General features: G+C 35.8%; 1 protein-coding gene across 1 annotated transcript in view; it reads right to left on the bottom strand.

The window, feature by feature from the left end:
* Positions 1–22,506, bottom strand: part of LOC123505166 (dynein beta chain, ciliary-like) — a 116,262-nt gene that overhangs the window by 22,643 nt on the left and 71,113 nt on the right. Inside the window, exons 46-54 of the mRNA XM_045256326.1 lie at positions 15,461–15,653; positions 14,650–14,762; positions 13,994–14,187; positions 13,730–13,826; positions 13,231–13,353; positions 12,841–13,002; positions 9,354–9,553; positions 8,495–8,651; positions 7,683–7,871 (exon numbers count right to left, since the gene is read on the bottom strand). Coding sequence (XP_045112261.1) covers positions 7,683–7,871; positions 8,495–8,651; positions 9,354–9,553; positions 12,841–13,002; positions 13,231–13,353; positions 13,730–13,826; positions 13,994–14,187; positions 14,650–14,762; positions 15,461–15,653 — 1,428 coding nt within the window. The remainder of the gene's footprint in view (positions 1–7,682; positions 7,872–8,494; positions 8,652–9,353; positions 9,554–12,840; positions 13,003–13,230; positions 13,354–13,729; positions 13,827–13,993; positions 14,188–14,649; positions 14,763–15,460; positions 15,654–22,506) is intronic.

The raw sequence follows: 22,506 nt of genomic DNA, 5'->3' as shown, positions 1-22,506 counted from the left end.
TTTGGTCTGTATCTACTTCTTCCCATTTTCATAACATGGGTCTTGTCTATATTAAATTCCATCTGCCACTCTTTACTCCACTCATATATTTTATCAAGATCTTCCTGTAACTTGTTACAATCTTCCACATTCTTTACTCTCCTCATAATTTTAGTATCGTCCGCAAACATGTTCATGTAACTGTCAATTCCTACTGGCATATCATTAACATAAATCAAAAACATGATGGGACCCAGCACTGACCCTTGTGGAACTCCACTGGTTACCTTCTTCCACTCGGACTTCCTTCCTCTCACCACTGTTCTCATTTCTCTTCCCATTAAGTAATTTTCCATCCATTTTGCTAGTTTATCATTTACTCCTCCAATCATCTTTAGTTTCCACATCAGTCTATTGTGTGGTACTTTATCAAAGGCCTTTCTCAAGTCCAGGTAGATAGCATCCACCCATCCCTCTCTATGTTGTAGTATGTCAGTCACTCTTGAATAAAAACATAATAAATTGGATACACGATCTTCCTTTTCTGAAACCAAACTGCCTTTCACTCAGAATGTTTTCACTTTCTAGATACTCACTCCACTTAGCTTTAATTACTTCTTCACATACCTTGCACAATATACTAGTCAACGATACTGGTCTATAATTTAGCGGTTCCATTCTACTACCATTCTTATATATAGGCACAATGTCAGCTCTTTTCCACTCTTTCGGGACTAATCCTGTTCGTATGGAGGTTTCCACAATATCAAATATGGGGTTCAACAATTGATCCTTACATTCTTTTAGCAACCTCCCAGATATGCCATCAGGCCCCATTGATTTATTAATATCCAGATTGCTTATAATTTTCCTTACATCTTCCTTAGTAACCATGATGTCCTGCATTTGCTTTATTTCCGTAGGCCTTCCTCCCATAAAATGCTCCTCCTTTGTAAACACTTTGCAAAAGTTGTCGTTCAAAATTTCAGCTATATCTCCAGCATCTTCATATACTTCTTCCCGTTTTTACCTTTTCTATTGCCTCCCTTTTATTTAGTTTTCCATTTATGAATTTGTAAAACATTTTGGGTCACTATCACAGTTTTCCACCACCCTCTGTTCATATTCCTTCTGTGCTGTTCTCCTTACTTCAACATATCTATTCCTTGCTGTTTTGTAGCCTTCTCTTGATAATACATCACTGTTTTCTTAAGTTTCTTCCATGCCTTTTCTTTGTTCTTTTTTGCTTCTTCACAATTTCTATTAAACCACTGTTTATTATTTAAAGTCCTCTTTCTGTAATATGGCACAAACTTTTTCACAGCAGAGTTATACAAATCCATAAATTTATCGTATTTCAATTGCATATCTCTTTCCTGGTATACCACGGACCAGTCAATTTCATTAAAGAACTCCCTTATATGGTTATAATTTGCCCTAGTATAATTTAATTTTTCCTCCCTGCGTTCCACAATCTTATTCGTGCTTAATTCTGTATCCAGCTCAAAGCTTAGGACATCATGATCGCTTTTCCCCAAGGGACTTTCATGTTCAATTTCCTCTTTTAGAGAGATTCCCCTGGTAAATACCAAATCCAACCTTGCTGCAACATCTTGTCCCCTGCACCTTGTTGGTGATCTCACCCACTGTGCCATCAAGTTATTTGTTGCTACCTTTAACAATTCTTCTGCCCACTCACCACCATTCACCACTTCGTAGTCTTCCCACACTATTTCTTTGCAATTAAAGTCTCCAACTATCATCACTCTATCCTTTCTGTTGAGTTCTTGCTTCATTCTGTCTAGAGTATTTCTCATCACCAATTGGTACTGTTCATACTGTGTGTGTGTGTGTGTGTGTGTGTGTGTGTGTGTGTGTGTGTGTGTGTGTGTGTGTGTGTGTGTGTGTGTGTGTGTGTGTGTGTGTGTGTGTGTGTGTGTGTGTGTGTGTGTGTGTGTGTGTGTGTGTGTGTGTGTGATATATATGGAAGCATAGAGCATAGTAGCTTAGATGATAGATCACTTGACTACAATGTAAGAAATCCTATTACAAATCCTGTTTTGTGTGACATGTGGCTGGACCAAGGTTTACTCAGCCTTACAATAGACACTGGACTGCTAAGGCTGGGAACACAAGATGGCACAGAAAGGAAATGGCCACCCTGCTCTGTATGCTGAGGTCCAGGAAAGGCTTCCTATGTACCTTTTCTGTTGTGGATATCCTATAAAGTACATAAATAACATAGTGAACTAATTATCTCTTTTTATATATAGTTTATCTTCAATTTATTACAAATGGCTACTTCTTTCAAGTCACCATTAACAATATTGAGTAGCATCATAACTGGTGAACTAGAGACAAGGTGTGAGATAACAAGACTGCTGGAAGCACTGCAACCTGCTGGGTGCTGGGAGGAAATTTATGGTGCATAAAATCATTCAAATGGATCTTGAATTAACTTAGGAGGTCAGCAAAGCTAAGTAAAGTTTCACCTTTCACATTTTGGATAACAAAGTGTCAAAATGAAATCACCATCTAGCCATTTACAATCCTAAAGTAAAGATCTGAAAACAAGTGCTATGAACATGAGACAAAGTAGCAGATATAAAAGTGATGTATTCTCCAGCATATCTACATTGGCTTATAAATGAAGTTGAAAATCATTACTGTATTGTAAAGTAAAGAAAGCTTTCCTTTGATACTATCTGTCATGAATTAATTTACATATGCCTGGCAGCGAACCCACAACGCTCAACACATCAACCATTGCTCTCTGTCACAAGAGAATGTACTGAGAATACTAACCAGTAGTTAAAATATTAGTTGTACACATTCTATCACTTGTCAGTTCCTCTGAGGCTTGGTGCTATTGTGTACAACTGATTATATTAAGTGGAAAGGTGGTAATATTAAGTATTGACACAAATTTTTCTTTGTCCCTTCTTCACGTTTGTCATTGTTGAAACATCTGCATTTCACAAGTCAAGACTCCACATTACAACACATACTTGCAATGGCATTTATAACTACATACATATATTCTGTACTGGAGTCCAGATGTAAATCTATTGAAATATCTCTAAGTGTGATATGTTTTTTTTTTTTCTAGGCATCTTTTCCTAATTGCTTAGCATCATTTCTAACCAATGTAACAAAGCTCTAACCCATGTAACAAAGCTATACTGCAGTCTTTCCCACCACAAGCTTGCTACCAAGGAAAGCTGTTGGTCCAGTGAACCTATGGCTGCATTTCAAATGTTGAGTGTGTCCACATCTGACAGGCTCTACTAGAAGATCAATCAACTTATTTAAGTTACATTCTTGTGATATTATTAATTTTAGTTTGATTTTAATTTCTCTATAAAAAAATAAATGATTTTTACTTTAAATCTTGATTTAATTTTATGAACAAATTAAGTTACATGACTTATTTTGGATATTTTTACTACATTAACAATAATACACATAAATGTATAAAATGTATGTATATATGTACCTATGCATACTTGGATGCATGCATGCATGCCAGTTTCATACCTGTTTTGTTCATTTGAGCTTGTATGAAACTCACACCTCATGTGTAGTATCATCACTCCATTATTTTGGTGGCTATTGCCTGTTTACAATAAATGGTGTTGGAAAATAGTATGTCAGTTAGGTTACTTGACAGTGCAGTTGCTAGGAAAGCTAGAGTAGATCTACATTGTGTTTAAACTCTTAGATGATTTTGTGGTTGTGTGGCAGAGCACAGCAGCCAGGTCTGTGAAATGTTCACATCAGCACAAAAAAAAACTAAAAGTTGCTACTGGTGGGAAAGGATTTCTTCCTTGCTTCTCTTTCTGCAGGAACCAATTCTCTTTTAGAGAGGAGAACAGCAGGCATAGTGGTGAGTGACAGAACAGCACTAGTAAGAAAGGATGAGGCATTCTATGTAAATGTGGAAACCACAAGAAAAGTTATGGCAGGTAAGATTAAGCCATTCTATGTGATCATGGCTCAACTCTGGTAGGATCAATGTGTAAACTAGCTGTGATTGCCTGAACTATATAGCAATGCTTCTCCACAGCCCCTTCATGAAGAGTTTAGGCAATGGATATTTGTTGTTTCTCCCAACACAAACTTTTTTTCATCGATCTAAATCTTACTCAGAACAACAAAGATAATTTAGCATAAAATTTCTGGTTGGATACTTCAAAACAGCAAACTACACCAACCTGAAAGTCAGTAATTTGGCTTTTTTCATTTACTAACAAGCTGCTGTATTACTACTCTCACATGACCATTATTAATACAATCACAATGCTCAATATGGCCTTCCTTGCTGCTACACCATCAAGGGGTAAGACCACAATCCAACACTACTTATTCCAAAACTTTTCAGCAATCCATGAATCCATAACAAACACTTATCAACATACAATGACTGCTTATAGCAATCAATATAATACTTTTACATGACTTATTAAGATAGCAAAAATTAAAAACACAAAAAATATGCACAAAACTTGGGATAAGAATTTGGAAAATTGCTAAATCTGGCAATGTAATCTTAGATCACATGAAATTTAAGTGACTGAGGAACAGGTAGTGGAAAAGATTATCTAATTTTGAAACACAACAAATAAAAAAGAAAAATGTGCCTGAGTGATATATGCAAAAGCAAAGCATGTGTGTTGAAGCAAATAGGCTATTTTCAGTGCAATCATGAAAAAAAAGGACAAGAGTCAAGTATCAATGCAAAATAAGCACCATGTGAAATTGTACACAGCAGTGCTGAGCAGCAAGTGACAAAGGTGAGGGTGTGGTGTGCACCAATATGCAATAGAAGAGTGCAGCGCAAACCGAGGGGACTCGAGAGGTACCCACCTCAAAAACTGCACCCTCATCAAAACCAGAGCCACCACTTTGGGAAAGGAATACAACATGAGAATCTACAGGTCAGTGTGCAGCAGAAAGCAGTAAAGTGGTCTCCAACAGAAGCAAAGGCAAAAAAATTGTAATTAGGAAAATAAAACCTGTCATTATGTATATATAGTATATATATATATATATATATATATATATATATATATATATATATATATATATATATATATATATATATATATATATATATAAATGGAAAAACAAAAACCTAAACGAAATCATATCTAAAAATTAAATCTGTGTATACTATGCTGTTGAGGTACATATAATAAATATACTCAAAATTCATAAATGTGAGTGAAATAAGCCTGATTCATGCCTTTTTAATTGATTGTGCAATTAGAACACAAAATAACATAATGAAGCAGCCTTTTTTAATAAGCTTGTCTACTGCAACAAAGAAAAAGTAGAGTAATGATATACAAAACAAGCATTTATTGGAAAACAGAAAAGAGCAAGAGTGAATGATAATGATGATGATGATGATGATGATGATGGTGATGATGATGACATCATCTTCACTTTCACTTCACTCAGGCAAGGGACTTAATTCCTCTATATCTTGTTTTAGTCACATCTTAGCAAAGTCTTTTTCTGCCTTTTCTTCTTAACCTAAGTGTAAAAATATTTTGGGAAAATTACAGACTCTTTATTTCAGTGAAACAATCTTTTCAATGAAGCATTGCAATTGCACATTGTGTAGTTTCAGTATAGAAATTTGTCTTGCTGGTCTTTTTAGAGTTTTAAACCTTTTGTTTGTTGTCAAGTGCCATTGCATTTGCTTAGAAAAAAAAACTTTTATGAAAAGTTTTTTTTAGATGCAGTTTTCCTTCTCATAGCTTTAAGCCACAGAAAAGTACATACAACTCTGTTAAAAGAAAGAACTTCTATTTCCTCTAAACGTTTTGCCTTTTTTAGCTAAAGTGTGAAGAGTGTTGTCATGTTTCTGTAAATGACATTTATAAGAGCACTCACAGGGCCTCACAGTAGAGGATCCTCACAGCCTTCAACAACATCAATTTTTACTAGTCGTCTATCTTATTCTTTATTTAAATATGTTTAGTTTGAGGTTTGTTTATACATACTGTATTCTATAACTATCTTCTGTCTATTTGAAAAAGAAATAATAATAACGACATTAATAGTTCAATGATGGTCATGAATATAGCATTGAAAAACAAACAGTAATAATTCTGTACAAGAGAATAGCCTGCATACTACTGGAAGTGGAAGTGGGGGTAAATTCATTCCCAACTACTTCTGGTGGTGCTTCTTCAAAGGGAACAGTTTCCTTGAAGAGCCACTGGCCAAACTTGTCAGTAATGAACTCCTGCTATAACAACTGTCTCTCTCTTCACTTCCACCTCCAACTTGCCAAAACGTATCAAGACTGTATACTACTTTTCAATATTATAAAGATGGCAAAATGTAAAAGCATTAGTGGCTTATATTGATACATATAAAAACATGAAAGCAGAGAATCATCAAGGGTAAGTACGGTGAGTGTTGCAAGCAGGGAGACACTATGTGAGTTTGGTGGATATGTGAGAGTGTACTGCACAGCAATTGATATAGATGACAGGAAAAGAGGCCAGGAAGATGGCTGAATGGTGAATAGGGTCCCTATTGAAGGATAATTTCAACTTGTGTCCCTGGCTGGGTGCACACTAAAATCTGTGAAATAATAGTTAGACTTGATTACTATGGAACCCAGAAGTTTTAAGATGAAGAAGGGTTCAATCAATCTAATTTTTCATACTAATGATGATAAGTAAGAAATGGCAACAAAACAAGAACTGCATGTTGCATCTGTAATCCCAAGTAATCAGAAAGATTGTTTGACAGGAAATGTCCTTCATAGGTGAAAATGTCCCCACTGATGGTTTTGTCTGACTTCACTGAAGTTTACCACACATCACAGTTACTAGACGCTGTCAGCCTTTTATTAAATATAGCAAAGTACTACTTGGAAAACTGGGATGAAGTAATTTATCAACAGTATTGTGAGACACAGTGATGCCAGTTTTGAATAATTTTACCATTGATATGATAATTCATAGAAAATATCTGGAAGATAGAAAAAAGTTGGTATGAATGAAACCATTACCTATTCCTTTACCAGCAATTAATGAAAGATACTTTAAATATCTAAAGAAGAAATAAGCACCAGTGAAAGAACAGGAACATATCTGCTTCAATGATAGAATTTCAAAATGAAAAATGAATACTGAAAGGAAGAGTGAGATTGTGTAATATCATCTCTATACAGTGCATGTTGACTCCTAGCTGCTTCCTAAGATGTTTTAAGGACAACAAGTATGTTAGAAGATACAGTCCACAAGACATATTGTCTTGTCAGATTTTGAAAGTGTGTATACGACACAAATTGTTGCATGTTATTTGCAGTGGATGACATTATTGTGACGACTTTGTAACCATGAATTGTACTTATGACCACTGCAGCTATTGAAATGTACCATTTTGACAGTGATGTTCAATGCAAATTTACAACATATAAATAACTTGTTACTTGAGGGAAATATGATGCTTATATTTGTATGAAGATGAAAAACAATATTTCCATAGTTATCAACATCATAGAATAAGAAAGCAAAAAAATAAAAGCAACAATACATTTGAAAACTCAGAAAATGCACCAAATAAAAATCAAGGAAAATTTTGAAAAACCTTAAATCACAAAACTACAAAATGTACTCATTGCTAACAGGTTGCACTATTTCATATGATAACTCACCCTTAACCATATGGTTCCTCACCTCATTCCTGACAGAAGACACAATATTCTCCACCTCATCCTCAGGGAAGAGGTCTGGTATTTCTCCTGAGGCCAACAAATCATTGATAAGGACAAGAAATTTCTCTTCAGGGATATGAGCATCAGTTATGAGGAAAACTGTCCCAAGGTTCTTCAAGCCAGCACGGAGGTACAAATTTGCTAAGTCTGTCTGCAAAATGAATAAGAAAATATATAAAATACTAAATATGTTAACCACAAGAACAAATATGTTTGCATTTTTTCAGTTTCCAGCACTGTCTGTCCTAGGGCCTACAACAGTGTACGTAGAAGAGCCAGGAAAGAAAAAAATCAAATAATGAGATACATACTGAGATACTGCATTGTAATAAATGTATACCTTTTGACAATATTGAATAAAACGGAGTACTGTAAGCTGGCAAAAGTATCTCTATTGATAAAACACATGATATTTGACAACTGAATACAAGTTTCTTCTATTCACTTTAATTTCTTCAAACATCTAAAACACTCTCAATAAAATGCAAAAGAAACATGCAATTTATCCAGGTGCATCTTCATTCTACACATATACCTATATAATTTTTGCTTTCTTGCATCTATCAACTATACCAGTATACTGTACATACAATATGTATACAAAATTTTTAAAAATTACAAAAAATAGGTAAAAAGCTATGAATTAATAAGTCAACAACAATTGCAAAATCCATTTACCTATACATGTATGTGTCAAGCCATCCATCTATATACATCTATGTACCAGATTGACATCTCCCATACCAAAGAGTAAGTGAATTAAGGAATATTTACCCTTAGCTCTTGAATGCCGTAGTCTTTGGTGAGTGTGATCTGGAACACTTCAAGACCAGAAATGAATGCTGCAAGTCGGGCCAGGGATTGCTTGCCTGAACCTCCCACTCCCACCAGAAGCGCATTGCCTCGAGGACACTCCAAGATGCGATTAATCCTACGTGCAAGTGCCAATGAGGAGCAAAATACTGCTGGTTTGCCTGGATCATATTTTTAGGAGCATAATAAATTGGTTATTTAGTGAATATACTAATGGCAAGAAGATCTCTCAGCACAGAGGAAGGTGCTACTGCAATTCATATGTACTACTGCTGAGCTTTATATGTAAAGTTTAATACATACTGTACTGTCCTCAAAAATTACTTGTATCAGCATCCTCAAAAGACTTTATTCTGAAATGCTGCTAAGAAATTTTGCTTCTTGACTACTGGAATGAGTTCAATACAGTATTGCTGTAGGCAAAGGCAAGTTGAAGAAATGTATGCACAGAAAAAAAAACATGATTTTCACTTGAATTTTGCATGTTTCATATTAACTGAGCAATACACACAGACACAGACATTCCCTATTACAGTCTCGCTTTTTCTATTTGGCCGCTGGGTCTGGATCTGGATGGAGCACTCAACAGAATGATTTGTCAAAGGTTAAGGAAAACAATTTTCTATCCTTGTGATCAACAGAAAACAAGTATTATACACATACAATCAATCATATCATCAATAAGCTACAGTGTGTTTTGAACAGTAGCATTTCCTCCTCTCATGACAATGTGACAGCTTTAAGTTATTTCTAAACATTTATTTCCATCATTATTATTAAAGATTGTCAGTTATTTCCCTAGTTAGTGATTCTCACTTACCGACAGACATGAGCCATGGCATCCTCAAACAACACCAGATTCATGGCAGCGTTGAGCTCATTGTAGGTGGTAAGAGCATCTTGCAGAATGGTGTTGAGGTCTGTCCATGATTGTATGGGGAGGTAGCGCGGCTCCCCAACTCCTCGTGCAAAGTGACAAAACACATTTGGTGTTGCCATGACCTCTCCTTCATCCAGCTCCTTTTATCCAAAGCCAGGTTGTCCGTGAGCATATGGATGAAGTTGCATGTGGCAAGAGGAGTAATATTCACAATTACAATGTTCAGTATTAAAGCAGTACTATGATAAGCATCACACACACACACACACACACACACACACACACACACACACACACACACACACACAGTAACATGGAAATATGTAGATCTCAATGGTAAGGACTGTGAAAATGGACAGAGTGAGAAAAAGGGAGACACTTAGTGCTCTTGGTGATTCCTCAGTGTTCAGTCCTGAGGCTCAAACACAGCATTACAAACCAGATTTATAGAAAACTCTCACCAGGACTTCACTACACTTTTAATATGCTGTTAGTTTGTTTCTACCCACTTGTGAGACTCAAACAGGCAAGTGATGTGAGGTCAACTTCACTGTTTTTATTAGCATGAGAGATTCTTAAACTAATGAGCTGAATACTAAAACAGGGAAGGAAGTTATAAAACACTCCATTGATTCAACTTTTAAAGCATACATAATGCCATCAAAGGCATATAAAGGATACTTTAATATTATAATTCATCACTAGCCTGCCTCTTTCCCATTCAAATGGATTTCTAAGATCCTTGAATCATATCTGTAACTGTGGAAAGATTATTGGGATGATACATGCATAAATATACATCCATATCACTCAAAGTCATTATATTATGCATATCAATATTTGTGGCTCTTTTTCTGATCATATCAGTAATAATCTCTTACATGATACTGTCAATGGTCATCTATCAAAAGAGATGTGAGCAGCTTTGCAAAGTTGGTCAGTTAACCACAGTATTGCGTGATAATCATATATACATGAACTATTACCATCCATTCTTGGTTAAGTTTACATCTCACAAAACAAGTCGATAAGAAAAATGGATGTCAATACTTGGACATTCCACAATATGCAATAATTATATATATATATATATATATATATATATATATATATATATATATATATATATATATATATATATATATATATATATATATATATATATATATATATATATATATAGTTCTGTGATAAAAACTAGTGTTCTGTGAAAATTAAACACACTTGTTCTATCCCCCTCAAAAGATAAAAAAAAAGTCTGCACTAATACAAAATACATAAAAAATGCTATTACATGCATGTAAGTACTAAATATCACATTCATATTTTGTATACACTACATGATAATAACCATAATAAAGCAATTTTTTATATTGGTATACCAGTTCTATCTTCCTCAACACCAAGAACTGTAAATTTAGAATTTCTAATACTCATCTTTTATTTCTAATTAAAAGAAAAAATACATCTACATCAGTGACAAGCTATGAACTGTGATTTAGCTACTTTCTTGTGATAGGTGATGTTGAAAATAAACAGTGTTATTTTTTTTCTTTAGAGTAAAGTTTTACACCCATCAGTAAATGAATAATATTCAAGATTTCAGTATGTCAATGCATCCAGTATGTATGTACATGTGAGCAGATTCTAGAAGGTACAAAAATTCTGCTTTCCAATGAGCTGTACAGTATAATGAACACCTAAAATCAATAAATATTATATAGACATCTTTAAATTACTTCACAACATAATGAACCTAAAAAATACACACACTTAAGCTAAAAAAAGCACGTGCAAAAATGCAAAAACTGCACAGGCAACTTTTAACATCACTTTTATATTTCATTTGGGGAATAGATCAAGGTAAATAAACTACCAAAGTGTATATTCCTGGCCAGCAATTTGACATAAGGTGAGCCAGATAAAGCACCACACACTCATAGATCTATATACACATATCATTCACATTCTTAGTCTCATCAACCTTGGTGGAAACAGTAGGTCTTGTGGACCACCCTACTGTATCTGAGGAACAAATGCATAGGCATATGCAATTGTCAAATTTAAGTTTCTTTTGCAATATGACCTGAATTCTTTATTTCTATCTTTCTACTTACTGTTACGCTTGTTCCTTTCACTTCCTTCAAATGTGATGAAGCACTTCTTAATTCTAGTTTTGACTATGACTTTTACCTGAAGGCAGATCCTATGCAAGATACAAATGGTAGTCTTAATGACTGGATGTTTGTAAACAATGAGTCCAAATGCCACAAAATGTAAGCAAACTAACAACAAAATCATAGCCAGATTTTGTTGCTGTTATAGAGAATATAGTTGCAACACAAATATATGAATGACTATATATAATTTTGGTATGACTATAATGTACATATATCAGTATTCATATATTTATGTATAATCTAAATGCATAGCATTACAAGGATATGGATGTATTTTTATGCAAGTACATTACATTTCATCACAGTGCAATTTAATCATGCCCCTTGTTTTATTAGTGGCATGTTTTCCTCTGACAAATATTATTTTGTCCTTGGTCATGAGGACAAGCAAGGTGGACACACATATCCAGGAACAGGAACCTCATGGGGACTGAACCCTACAGAGCACCAGAGCCCAGAGGCCTAAGGCTCTGGAGCACAGGACCCAACGAGGACCTGTACATGGTCAAGCAGTGCCAAGATCACAAAATGTAAATACCTCAATAACCGTCTCTTTCTCTTCATCGTCGTTCTTGAATCATAAAAAGGCAAAAAAATGTAAAGATGACGCTTGAAAAAAAATGTTTAAAAGGAGTCAATATATTACTGCTTCTTATTTATTATCGGGAATAATCAATAAAAGCTGATATTTATTATGAGCTTTCTGCCTCTAAACCAGTTCCGACTTGCAGAGATATCTGAAAACTATTATGCATGCTATTGCTATAGACATTCATCAGAACAACATGAATATATCAGTCAGTCAGCTGCAACACCTTCCATCAAATACAAAGATCCTACTAGACATTCCATTCAAGGCCTGATTCCATAGAATATCCCTGTCTCTGTTCTAGCTCCATCTTCCTCTGCCAAATTGCAGATTACTTCCTTCCCTTATGAGAGCTGTAGGATTTGTTCTGGATCTAAAACGACACACTTCCTGCCTCAATTCACAGCAAATAAGGCAGTGTGACAATACACTGTGACAATCTTGGACGTATCTATCTGAAACTTTTTCAAAAGTGACTGCCACAGTGGAGTCCCCACTTGTACATGTTCATTCACTTCATCTTCACAACTTTCAAATGTTACATTCATCCAAACTACCTCTCTCTCTCTCTCTCTCTCTCTCTCTCTCTCTCTCTCTCTCTCTCTCTCTCTCTCTAAACACATATCATCATATAAACAGGTGTGCATGTCTTTCTCACCTCAAAGATCTTTTTGGTTACATCAACCTGTAGTTTGTTAAGCATCTCGAGATCCTTTTCCTCTAAGAGGCGATCACCGTACACTCTTTGAGTTTCATGCAGCCAACACCGTAACAACTCAATGGGAGCTTTCATTGTTTCTCCCGAGCAAAAGAGCAAACCCTGTAATGATATGGTCAATCATGAGACTTGAAAACTCACATAATTTGGAATACATAATATTGTGCATCTGTCTACATCCTAGTCTAACACATTCAAGCTACTAAAGATTTCTTCCAAGACTGCAATATAGATAACTGATCATTCTCTCATTAGATATACATACTGTACTGTGTACAAATCAATAGATGAAAAATACTAAAAAATAACAGTAAACCAAGTTAACTCCACCTGAAATATGTTGGTGAGATCCCGAAGATTGAAGATATAGTGGAACTTGGTGGCAGTGGGAAGGAAGGTGAAGGTAATCTTCTGGTGCAGCTGGAGTGCAGCTTGTACTAAAGGTTCTGTCATCTACACATAAAATAAATTGAAAAAATCAAACATGAGTATTGAGAACTGAATGATAACTTTTGCTATGAAACTTTGTTGAACAGCCATCAAATCTTACACCATTCAAGAAGCATTCTACAAGTACCTATATTTCTCAATACTATTAATAATCAATAAAGAAATATGCCACTCTTCTTTTGCCTTTAACTCATTCCAGAGAAAAAAGCATAAAAAGCCATAATATACATTGATCTTCATACACTAATGTGCAAGCATGGTACACACACTGAAGAAGTTAACAGGATCAGGATCCTAATGAACAAGCAATTATTATCATTAAGAATCAACAGAAAATTCATAAATGGTAACTTTACATTAGTCCGTGCACATGTCATACCCGAATGAGAGCTGGGTTGAACTTCATGGCTGGGTTCTTGAGGTGCTGGTCCAGCAGGGAGGAGTAGATCAGGTTGAGGCTGTCCATGCTTGGAAAGCTGTGCAAACAAAACCTCTTTATTCTTAATCTTGTGGATGGAAATTATTACAAATATTAATGAGAATCAAATGCTTAAACAAAATACTCTCACAAAGACAATAAGAGAAAATACCACAATATTATTTGAAACTGTAGAAAAGTCTAAACATTTTGGTGAGCCCATACCTCACTGCAAAGACACTGAAGTGCCGCTGGAGACGAGGGTTGATGGTGAAGGAGCCGGCCGTTGGGTTCATTGCTCCAACATACTGCACATTGTGGATTTCCTTCAAAGTGTGTTTTGTGCGGTCATACCAGTGGCCATAGTCAAGATGTTGACGGATCAGAGTGTGAGGCTGCACAGTCCCATATTGGTCCACCTTGGTGAGGAATAGCATGTTCATCCCTTGCTCTGTCACCACTGCAACTCTATCACCTTCCATCTTCTCCACTATTCTCAACAATGCTTCAACAGGCTGTCACCATCTCTTCTCTACACCATCCTCTTCAATCATTATCCTACCGTCTTAAATATCTATATAATGTTCATAAACAAACAAGCAAATATTGCACAGAAAAAAATTCATACATAAATTGCACTGAGACAAAACTGTACTATTACAAAAATGCAACAAAAAATTAAATTATTAATTATTAAAGACTTCAGTTGAAAATTTGGATTGATGAATAAATCTATGAGTACTGTGTATGTGTACTTTGCTCTTGCTAACTCAAAAAAGGTTAAATTTAATTGATCAAGCAAATAATAAAGAAATTTAGCTTCCGTCAGAAGTTCTTGTTATGTTATGATCTTCAAAAACCTGTACATTATAATGTCTCACCATTGGCATGTTGATGTCATCGATGAAATACACTAACTTTTTGTTGCCTGGTGGTGCAAAGTTTCTCCCAGCCTTCTTTTCTAAGGGCTTCTCTAACACCCTCTGAAGCAGTTCTTTTGAGAGAGAAAAAAAGGAGCACTTTCTAATAAACCCATAATGCATGACATGACATTGTGAATATTGTGGAAAATATTTATATGCCTAATCTAGTTACTGATTATGCATCTATTGTGATGCTGAAAAATATTCTAAATGATTACTGCAATTTCATACACAAATTATAAAATCAGCACAGCTTTCATTATATTCAATACTTTCCTATAAGTCAGAACCTGAATAAAGGGAATGCATTACAAATTACAATTCATTTAATTCCCTTGTGTATTGTAACACTGTTGACAGAAATATCTATACTCACAAAAGTGAGCAATTTAAATATCTGCAAACATGCATGAATTTTATTGTTATGTAACCGACATATGAATTTTTTTTGTGAATCATTGATTGATTATGGTAAATCCATGAGACATATAGCACTTCCATTACAAATAAAATGTTCTATAGCAAAATAGAGAGGTTGTGCTCAATTCTGTTTAACCTAACACTCAAACAACATGACATAACTATTGACAAAATAAATAAACTCTAGTAAAGAGCTCCTGCTTTGAATAAAAAGAAAACTGATGTCTGTTGTATAGGTAATATTTCAAGAATTTTGAAGGAAGTTTATTTGCTACATAATAAATACTTTATTTGCATGGCATATGCATTATATATGGTTGCATTATGACATGACATCTCTGTACACTACCTGAAGTGGTGTAGTAATTGAAGGGAACATTGCACACTGCATATTCCTCAGGTAAGGAATTCAGTTTTTCATTGAGAAGAGCCGACTTGCCACATCCCGATGAGCCGACCAGCATCACAGGATGGTACTTGGACATGAGCAGGTTGATGAAGAACTTGAGTCGCACTGTTTCACTGGTGTGAACCATCAACGACTGATGTCACCACCATGAAGGTATTGGTGAGCCATGCAGGAACAAGCAATTGCAGGACACAACAAAATGCAAAAGAATAATAATTCTTTAATACATAGGTATATAAAATGGTCACTTATGTAATACCCTACAAAATATAAAAAAAACTAGAGCAAAACTTCAAGATTTCTCTAAGCAAATGTTATAACCTAAAACCTTTACATTTTTCACTGTGTGTTCAGCAGTAGACTATGAACATACATATTTCCCCCATAGGCTACTCTTACTAGCAAATCTGATGGGTACAGGAAACAAATAGCACAAAAAAATAACAATTTGTTGATATAAAAAATATCATTATATCATTACTACTATATGGTATTTATAACATGAAAAAAAAACTGCCATAACTTGTTAAATTTGTGTCCTGCATATTCTCATTGTCTTCTCTTTAAATTTGTTTAAATAATAATTACTGAATTCTATATTTTAAATTTGTTTAAATAATAATTACTGAATTCTATATCATTTTAATAATCAAGTTGCTACATTTATTCTATTGAGAAATTAAACTATGCATCATTAGGTGTATACACACACACACACACACACACACACACACACACACACACACACACACACACACACACACACACACACACACAAACCTAGAAATTAAACTGTCAAGATGCAAGACACTTCCATGATTGTTGAAAAAAACTACTTTGTGCTGTACATTAAAACATAAACTTCACATTGTCTGTGTCAATCTGAGTAAAAGAGTGACAGTGTTTCCAAGGCCTTGTTGAACCTCTGTCATGTGTTGGTAGAGAGTGAGGTGGTGGCCAAACATCAGGAGCATTTGGGTGCATTGTTATTATAGCTGTGCTGGAGTATGTGTCATTGTTGGTGATTTGATCTACTAAGCTCAATTTGTATGATAACAAGAAAGGGCATGGTGGTGGTGGTGGTGGTGGTGATGTGATGATGACAGCAGTGATGTTGGTAGCTGTGGCAATTAATACAGCTGACATCCCTCATGAATACCATAAATTTCAAATCTTCTTTGATGCTATTTCTTCAACTGATATATATATATATATATATATATATATATATATATATATATATATATATATATATATATATATATATATATATAATATGAGTTTTCAAATTATATGAAAATTATTACTTAAACACAAAATAACATTGACAGTGATGGCAATAGACATAATAATGATATTATTAAGGAGTAAGAGTAAAAGTGGTAGTGGTTGTGATTGTGGCAGTGGCAGTAACAGTAGCAATAGCAGCAACAGCAGCAGCAACAAAAGCTGCAGCAGTAACTAGCAACAGCAGTAACAGCAACAGGAGGAGGAGGAGGAGGAGGAGGAGGAGGAGGAGTAGTAGTAGTAGTAGTAGTAGTAGTAGTAGTAGTAGTAGTAGTAGTAGTAGTAGTAGTAGTAGTAGTAGTAGTAGCAGTAGAAGTGTTTGTTGTTGCAATTGTTGTTGCACTTATTGTAGTAATAATAGCAGTAAAAGTAATAACAATAGTAGCAGTAGCAGCAGCAGCAGCAGCAGCAGCAGCAGCAGCAGCAGCAGCAGCAGCAGCAGCAGCAGCAGCAGTATGAGATATAGAAGAAGATAAAAATGGTAGTTGCTGAACATGACAAGTCACACTGATTACTCAATGTTCTTTTAAAAAATGCTATTGGTATAAAATGATGAATTCTTGTATAAGATTTCAGAAATTTTCCTTAGACCTATATTCATTACATCTTATATCAATAAAACAAATAAAACAAAAAAGCTTACGAAATAGGGTTCAAGTATTAAGATAATAAATATATGTAATGTGATACTGATTACTGTGGTCATTACAAATTTAAATTATTAATCATGTACAATATTTTCTAATAAACTAAATGCAATTAACAAAAGTATCAAATTTTTCAGTGTTTTCAACAAACTATACTTACTGTTTCACATGCATATTCCATGCATTAAACACTGTGCATGTGTGTGTGTGTGTGTGTGTGTGTGTGTGTGTGTGTGTGTGTGTGTGTGTGTGTGTGTGTGTGTGTGTGTGTGTGTGTGTGTGTGTGTGTGTGTGTCTAAAACATGTTGATCCTAATGGAGCATGAAGGAGCACCTGTTGATGCACAAGGAATGACATCAAGACAAACAGAAAGAGATCTGAGCAACAATACAGTCATTCTTCACTGTCAATCCTGTGAAACACATAAAATGGAAAGGTGGTCATATTAATGGCATGAAGATCAGCTACAAGAAAAGTATTTTCGCATGTCAACATTTTCAAAATAAAAGTAATATATGTACATTTGTGCAGTCATCACCCTTACTAAGACTCATTCCGGCATATATGTACAGAGCACTCTGGCATTTATGATATTACATTTATTCATCATAAACTGTACTATCAATTACAGATTTTAAATGTCATGCATTTTATATGTCTCATGCATGGCATAGATATCTATACACTTAAGTTTCTCTCACTGCAATGTCTATGATAGTTTAAAATATGGATTAGAAATATAATAGTCAGTGAAGCGAGCCTGAAGCAAATGCAATTGAAAAATGTTGTACCTAATATTGGCAAGAGTTAGACTGCAGTGAGGGACGCATCTTCCTTTCTAATAGACGAGGGACACGAGGAACACTGAGGACACGACGACAAACATGGGAGGGAAGCAGTGACAGCAGGAGTAAAGACTGGTGTAAAGTAACATGGCTGTATTAGCGAGACTGTAGACTAATAATCGCCACACGCTATGAAATACGCTCATGCTTAAATTGAACTGTAGAGGCAGGGTTCTGCATGGCGCTGGGTCCTGATGTACCCAGGGAGCATTGACTCAGCTCACTTTTCCCTTTTTTGTTATACAGAATTAAAGTGTAGTTCTCAAAAGTTTTCAAAAAGTTATTTGATTCTCTTGGATGAGGAAAATAGATATAAATATTGAAACAAAATATTGCTCATTCAAATGAGGAAAATAGATATAAATATTGAAACAAAATATTGCTCATTCAAATGAAGGAAGCTGTGGGGAAAAGACAGGGAAAAGACAGCTTTGTACTTCCCCAGACACACCAGGTGACCTACCACTCACCGATAATACCCGAGGACCGAGAGACTCCTGCGGGAATGGTAAGAGTTCACTCAGATATAAAGACATACAAGTGTGTGTGTGTGTGTGTGTGTGTGTGTGTGTGTGTGTGTGTGTGTGTGTGTGTGTGTGTGTGTGTGTGTGTGTGTGTGTGTGTGTGTGTGTGTGTGTGTCTGTCTGTCTGTCTGTCTGTCTGTCTGTCTGTCTGTCTGTCTGTCTGTCTGTCTGTCTGTCTGTCTCTCTGTCTGTCTGTTTGTCTGTCTGTCTGTTTGTCTGTCTCTATGTATGAATGCATATATGTATGTATGAATGTATGCATTTATCTATGTATGTATGTCCATCCATCTGTCCATATGTGTGTGTGTGTGTGTGTGTGTGTGTGTGTGTGTGTGTGTGTGTGTGTGTGTGTGTGTGTGTGTGTGTGTGTGTGTGTGTGTGTGTGTGTGTGTGTGTGTGTGTGTGTGTGAGCCAAAAAAATACAATCATGATGTTTCTACCAATAAACATATAATGTACCAAGGAATATGTTCAATTCTATGTTAGAAATTGTCCATATTTATCTCATTGTAATATGTACAATCTGTAAAGCTTCATCTCAATTAACTCCTACTTTACATGGTTAATTTCTTAGGTCACATATGTTCCTTGCAGGATTCTTCCATGATCCCTTCAAGAGGTTTGCTCTGCTTACTTCCACTAACTGACATTCTTTTGAACACTGTGGTAAATAAAAAATCTCTCTCTCTCTCTCTCTCTCTCTCTCTCTCTCTCTCTCTCCTACCTACCTATCTATCTATCTGCACTAAACTACAACCTTTTGATCAAGTCTGAAATATCATCTCCCTCATACTTGAGATTATCATCGCAACTCTTTCCAGTTTCTTAAATTAGTCTATACATTTTACAGGGAGATGACAATACACATCAGCCTTCATTATGACACAAGCACTTGAAATGTTCTCATATTCGCTTATTTGTTATTCATAATGAACTAGTTATGAAATTTTGTCTTTATATATGTATATGCCAGGTTTCCTTCTTCTATCACCTCTTTTCAAATTTATTCCAGATTTTTACATTTCCATGGAAAAAACTGTATTTCTTTTTAATATATCATTCAAAAACACCTCCCCCTTTCTCAAACTTTTCATGTCTTATTGTCTTATTGAATATTCAGTCTCTCCATTTTCATTCAACATTGGATAATTCTGATTGGAATCTCTGTGTGTGTGTGTATGTTTTGCACATACTTGCATTTACCTGGTCATGGTCTGCAAGAAAAGACCAATTAATGCTCACGTTGTCCAGTCTCCATATCTAAAAACATACAGCTCAGCTTTAAATTCATGAATATTCTTTACTTGAGCTACTGTTTCATCTAAACTAATCCAAATTTATATAATTATATTCAAGACACTATATTTTCTTAACATTTCTTCTACACATTGTCAAACAAGTCTTCTTTGTCACATTAGTGCTTCCCCTACAAAGTATATGTGTGTGTGTGTGTGTGTGTGTGTGTGTGTGTGTGTGTGTGTGTGTGTGTGTGTGTGTGTGTGTGTGTGTGTGTGTGTGTGTGTGTGTGTTTGTGTGTGTAATTCACCTCAGTCACCTACTGGTCACCCAGCCAGCCCTCCACATTACGGAGCAAGCTCAGAGCTCATAGACCAATCTTTGGGTAGGACTGAGACCACAACACATTCCACACATCAGGAAAGCGAGGCCATAACCCCTCAAGTTACATCCAATACCAATTTACTGATAGGTGAACAGAGGCCACACATTAAGAGGCTTCCCCGTTTGCCTCGCCGCTTCCCGGGACTCAAATCCAGACTCTCTTAATTGTGAGCTGAGCGTGCTAACCACTACACTACGCAGTTTGTGTGTGTGTGTGTGTGTGTGTGTGTGTGTGTGTGTGTGTGTGTGTGTGTGTGTGTATTTACCTAGTTGTATTTACCTAGTTGTAGTTTTACAGGGCCTGGGCTTTATGCTCGTGTGTCCCCGTCTCCATATCTACAGTTATCCAATCTTTCCTTAAAACTGTGTACATTCGTTGCAGACACTACTTCTTCATTCAAACTGTTCCACGTCTCAACACATCTTTGCGGGAAACTATACTTTTTAATATCTCTTAGACATCTTCCCTTCCTCAGTTTCTTACTATGCAATCTTGTGCTTCGACTGGCATATTCTTCTTTCAGGATCAGATACTCATTGTCCACTTGGTGGTGTGTGTGTGTGTGTGTGTGTGTGTGTGTGTGTGTGTGTGTGTGTGTGTGTGTGTGTGTGTGTGTGTGTGTGTGTGTGTGTGTGTGTGTGTGTGTGTGTGTATTTACCTAGTTGTATTTACCTAGTTGTAGTTTTACAGGGCCTGGGCTTTATGCTCGTGTGGCCCCGTCTCCATATCTACACTTATCCAATCTTACTTTAAAAGTGTGCACACTCGTTGCAGACACTACTTCTTCATCTAAACTGTTCCACGTCTCAATACATCTCTGCGGGAAACTATATTTTTCTATATCTCTCAGACATCTTCCCTTTCTCAGCTTTTTACTATGCGATCTTGTGCTTCGGGTGTCATATTCTTCTCTCAGGATCAGTTTCTCATTATCCACTTGGTCCATTCCGTTGATCAATTTATAGACTTGTATCAGGTCTCCTCTCTCCCTTCTTTGTTCCAAGGTTGGTAGATCCATAGCTTTTAGTTTCTCCTCATATGTCATCCTTTCAAGTTCTGGGACCATTCTTGTAGCCATTTTTTGTAGCCTCTCCAATTTTCTTATGTGTTTCTTTTTATGAGGGGTCCACACTACTCCTGCATATTCCAATCTGGGTCTTATTATAGTATTTATCAATTTCTTCATCATTTCTTTGTCCATGTAGTGAAATGCTACTCCAATATTTCTTAGCAAATTATATGTTTCTCTAAAAATTCTATCAATATGGCTTACTGGTTGATTGTTTTCTTCCATCGTCACTCCTAAGTCCTTTTCCTTTTGACTTTCTCCAGTTCTACTCCATCTCCCATCTTATAGATTCCCACAGGTCGTCTTTCACTCTTTCCCATTTCCATGACATGACTTTTGTTCACATTGAATTCCATTTCCACTTCTTACTCCATTCCCAGATCTTATTTAGGTCTTCTTGCAGTATTTCACAATCCTCCTTTTGCTTTATAACTCTGCACAGTTTCGTATCATCCGCAAACAAATTTATGTAGCTGTTCACTCCTTCTGGCATGTCGTTAATATAAATGAGGAAAAGTACTGGTGCCAATACTGACCCCTGTGGCACTCCGCTTTCTACTGCTCTCCACTTGGACTTCATATCTTTAACTACCGTCCTTATTTCTCTCCCCCTCAAATCATTTTCTATCCATTTCAATTTGCTTCCTTTTAAGCCACCCTTCTGTGTGTGTGTGTGTGTGTGTGTGTGTGTGTGTGTATTTACCTAATTGTATTTACCTAATTGTAACATACGGGAAAAGAGCTATGCTCGTACTGTCCCGTCTCCATATCTACTAATGTCCAGCTTTTTCTTAAAATCATGAATATTCCTTGCGTTGACCACTTCCACGTCTAAACTATTCCATGCTTCCACCCTTCTATGAGGGAAGCTATATTTTTCACATCTCTCCTATAAGTGGCCATTTTAGTTTTTCCCATGCCCTCTCGACATTCTTTCATTCCACATACACAGATCTTCCCTATCCATTTTTCCATGCCAATCATCACTCTGTA

The sequence above is a fragment of the Portunus trituberculatus genome, chromosome 17, assembly GCF_017591435.1.
Source record: "Portunus trituberculatus isolate SZX2019 chromosome 17, ASM1759143v1, whole genome shotgun sequence".
NCBI classification, from domain to species: domain Eukaryota; kingdom Metazoa; phylum Arthropoda; class Malacostraca; order Decapoda; family Portunidae; genus Portunus; species Portunus trituberculatus.
Note: the sequence above shows the minus strand (reverse complement) of the source record. Positions and strands in the feature narration are given on the sequence as shown.